Below are 4244 nucleotides of genomic sequence, written 5' to 3' on the forward strand. Positions count from 1 at the left end.
ATGTGGGAAGAGGTAATTCATTCAAAGTAGAAATAATACATTCTTATGTATGATCATATGGCTCTTAAGATTGCTGAATCAAACAAGAGTTGATCCTCTACTTTTTAAGTATAAAAATAAAATTCTTCCTAATATCTCCAAATACATATCTATTTGCAGGTGAAATGCATGGCTTTCTTCATTTACATCAAGGGGGAAAAAACTAAACCACTTTAAACCACAACTGTATTCACAAAACTAGTAAAAAAACCCATCATGCCTTAAAAGACAAAAGAGTTTTCCTTAGTTTCGATTTAGCAATTGCATTTTCTAAAACATGATTTGTACCTTAATGTATTGTTTGAAAGCAGACTTTATATATTGAACTGTCAGGCAACTTAAATTAAAATTAAATTAAAACTAAATTAAAATTAAAATAAACCATGTTAAACTGGCTTAATTATCTATGCATGAGATTGTCATGGAAAAGAAACTGGGATAGCATTTTCTAGGCTCCATGGACAAACTGTACACTACAACATAACAAAACAAAATAGATTTTATTCAAATTAAGCATATTTGTTAGCACCTCAGGATAACCAGGAAAATAGAACAGTCCAACATAACCAGTTCAGCAGTCCAATCAACTGAACATGTTTTAGTGCATAATGATGGTAGAAAAGTACCACATTGGTCACAACACACACCTTCAAAACACTCTCAGCCAGCTAGAATGCACAGGCATTTATTTACAGAGAGAGAGAAAACCAATGTTTTGCCCAAGATCCTAAAAAATGAATGAGCAAAACATAAAGGGGTGTGCCCAAACCTGACCTAAATGCAACTCAAATAGCAAAGGTATTCTGTATCAGAAATATAGGGCAGCACTGAAATCTGCTAAATTTGGAGTTAAGTCCAAAATAATAGCACAAAATGGACATTGTTCTTGGAACCGCTACTCAAAAGGACTGGATAAGAGTTCTCAATGACTACAGCTGAGAGTTCGTACAGCCCATTGAATGTAGGTAAATCCTAATTTCTACTGTCATATCCTATACAGTCATTTACACCAACTGCAGAAGAACAAAAGAACTGGGTGAATCTTATGATGTAGTATAATAGGGGGAAAGAATAATCACGTTGAACATATATTTTCATCATAGTATGTTTTCAAGCTTTAAAAATTAACTTTAATTGTGGATGGGTACAACATATATAACCAATATATACGACTGTGGTTCCTATTCATATTGATGCTGGGGAAAAAAAATACTGTAACTAATTAAAAAAAAAATTGGACAGCTGGCCATTCTGTTCCTCATCAATGTCATCAAGTCACAGCAGCTCCAACAAAATAAACATTTAAGCCTGGAAATGCAAAAGTCAATGTGCTTATTAATAAGATGACGCAAAAAAGTGACAACTTAGAAAAAAAACACCCTCACCCTATGTTTTACTCTTTCCTTGCTTTTAATTTAAACAAAAGTTTGATATCTCCTAAAGAGCTGAGAAAACAATGTATTATGATACTTATTTGAAATATATTATGTATCTACCGTAAATGGATGGATGCAAAAAAAAAATTAACATCATTTCGTGACAAAAGTTAAGTCCTTCCTCCTCACACATCTTTTAAAACAAATGGCAACAGTTTTACAGAGATATAAGCTAACCACTGACTTCCCCAAATAAAGTATCAGTCTACAACCAAAACACTAGTTGGTTTGGTTGTAGACTAGGGCTACATGTTGTTATGATTAGAGATTTTATAAGAGTTGTAGTTTTAATGCATCTGGAGAATGTCAGAGTGAAAAAAACTGCTTAGGACTTGAACTCTGCACCCATTCCTCTCAAGCTCAGTTTTGCAATCTTATATGCATGGCGTTTTTTCCCCAAGAGGAAATATAGTGGATTCAGAAGTAATTTTGGGAGGTTAACCTCATTGCTCTTATGCTAAGGAGACTATATACCCCAGAAAAATATAAAGGAAAGTTACTATCCTCACAGGTTTTCCAAGGGAAAAATACATTTGTTGAAAACTGAAACAAGCAATGTTTAAATGCCCAGGAGGACACTGATTCATGAAATGTCAGGAAAGCCGCAATAACTTTGTCGGCTGAAAGAGGAATAGAAGCAAAACAGTAACTCCCAACAGCAACATGGAGATAACTAACATCCTCCTGATATCCTCTTTTAAATATTAAGGATTCGTTTTGACAATAAAAATGGCACACTCTGCATCAAAAGGTTTTGGGGAGCAGGGGAGAAGAAATGCCTACAACTCCCTTTCATAAAAAGGAAAGATAAATGCACTGATGGCTGTGATTTTTTTAAACATGACATTTCCCGCAGAATAATCCTGGTACAACGCTGTGACACACTGCGCCCCGGCCGTCTTCATTTACTCCAGTACAAACGATTACAACCCAGGTGTGCCTGTCTAGAAAGTAACTGATTCTTTCCTCAAAATTAGCTTTGTACAACATTTGGCTGCAGGTGGCAGACGCCAACAGTCTAGCTTCACGAGGGCAATGCTAAAAAGGGACTTGTTCCAACCGAGACAGCATCGCCCAGAGTACCGCAGCAGCTACACCAACTTGCCACCAACTCGGAACAGTATTTAATGCAAGGAGTAGAAGCCAGTGACCAGAATCCCAGGCCATCTTTTGAAAAGTATCGCAGCAAGAGTTTGTCAGTGGGATAAATGTTTAGGACACATGTTGAAGTCCCGTGAATTTAATCCGGGCCAGCTCGGACGAAGAAGCCTGGGCTTCGGAAGCAGAGAAGAACCAGGGGCTCAAAACTGGTCACTCCCCCATGGCAGGGCAGAGCTGCCTAACCGGGGCGAAAAATGTCATTTGGGCAACTGCCTGGAGCACCATTTGTCTTGACAACTGCTTTCCCATCCCTGCAAGTCTTTTTGATGCAAGATCCCTCCTCCCCTACAACCTCCCCATCAAGATCCCCGTCCAGGCATATTCGGGCCCCGGCAGGGCCTTGGCGCCTCAGAGGCCGTGGCGCTTGCGGGCCCCGCCGGCCATGCTGGCGGCATGCAGCAAGCGGTCCTTCTCCCTGATCTCTTCCCGCAGCTGGGATTCGGCCAAGCGGAGTCGCCGGATGCTGCCTTTCATCTCCTTCATCTTGACTTCCAGCAGGGCGATGATGTCCCGTTGCTCGTTCAGCTTGCGCAGCAGCTCCTCCGACGTGGTGCCCGAGGACAGCGAGTAGGAATGATCCGGAGGACCGTCCACCAGAGGCCCGTTGTCAGCTAGGAAAGCCAGGTGGACCGGGGCCCCCACGATGGCCCCGGGGCCCCCGAGTTCCACCTGCACCGTCAGGTCCATAGGCTTGACATCTTCCCCGGGGAGACCACCAGGCCCCCCACTGACACCTCCTCCTCCTCCTCCTCCTCCTCCTCCCGCCGCCCTGACGAGGCCCTGGCCAGGCTGGGCGGCCGCCCCCTCTTGCAAAGTCAGCAGCACCGCGGCTTGAGCGGCGGCGGCGGCTTGAGCGGCGACGGCGGCTTGGGCGGCCGCCTGGGCAGCGGCTTGGGCGGCGGGGGCGTGTCGGGCTCTCCTGGCCCCGCGGGCCCCTTTGCGCTCGTTGACCCCCCGCAAGGGGAAGATGGTGGGGACGCGCACCAGGTAGGATTTGCGCCCTCCGGGGAAGTGCTCGGAGCAGACGCGGTGGCCCGTGGTGGGCTGGAAAGTGCTGAAGCAGCCGCTGACGCCCGCCCGGGAGACGTTCTTCAGCCAGAGGCGGCGCAGCTCGGCGTCCTTCGGGAAGGTGTAGAAGTGGAGCGCCTTGTCCCGGTGCGAGTTGTTGTAGCAGCCTGGCACGCAGCACGTGAACCCGGGCATGGTCTGCGCGGTGTGCCTGCCTCCTCCTCCTCCTCCGCCTCCTCCTTCCCCCGGCGGGCCCGAGGCGGCGGGACTACAGATCCCACAAGGCCTCCCGATTTGCGAGTCCAAGAAGGCGGCGGCTGCTGCTGCAAGCTCCTTCTCCGGCGCCGACGCCACAAGCAGCCTGCCTGCCCTCCCTCCCTCCCCTCCCCTCCGCGAGAGCGCCACAGGAAACGGAACTACCCGCCCCACAAAGCACCGCGGGCGAACGTCGCGACGCCGGAACTCTCTTTCCCAACGGGCACCGCGAAAGCCAAGGGCTTTGGAAAGCGCGGGGTTTTCTTCCAGCCTGAGGGGGGTGGTGGTGTGTGGAGTGAGGAGGAGGAGGGGGCGGGGCAGGAGGGAAGATGGAAACTACGCGTC

The 4244-nt window shown here is 47.1% G+C and overlaps 1 protein-coding gene across 1 annotated transcript; it reads right to left on the reverse strand.

Annotated features, from left to right (window-relative positions):
- Positions 1 to 520: 520 nt before the first annotated feature.
- On the reverse strand, positions 521 to 3985 carry THAP11 (THAP domain containing 11). The gene has a single exon (XM_070952845.1). It carries the CDS (start codon positions 3837 to 3839, stop codon positions 2985 to 2987), a length of 855 nt encoding a protein of 284 aa, XP_070808946.1. The 5' UTR covers positions 3840 to 3985; the 3' UTR covers positions 521 to 2984.
- Between the last annotated feature and the right edge of the window lie 259 nt (positions 3986 to 4244).

This window comes from Pituophis catenifer, unplaced genomic scaffold, assembly GCF_029215685.1.
Source record: "Pituophis catenifer annectens isolate HBS135680 unplaced genomic scaffold, rPitCat1.0.hap2 SCAF_13, whole genome shotgun sequence".
Taxonomy (NCBI): Eukaryota; Metazoa; Chordata; class Lepidosauria; order Squamata; family Colubridae; genus Pituophis; species Pituophis catenifer.

Bases quoted from the DNA above. Each gene is read 5' to 3' on its own strand.
- THAP11 (XM_070952845.1), bottom strand. From the start codon at position 3,839: ATGCCCGGGTTCACGTGCTGCGTGCCAGGCTGCTACAACAACTCGCAC.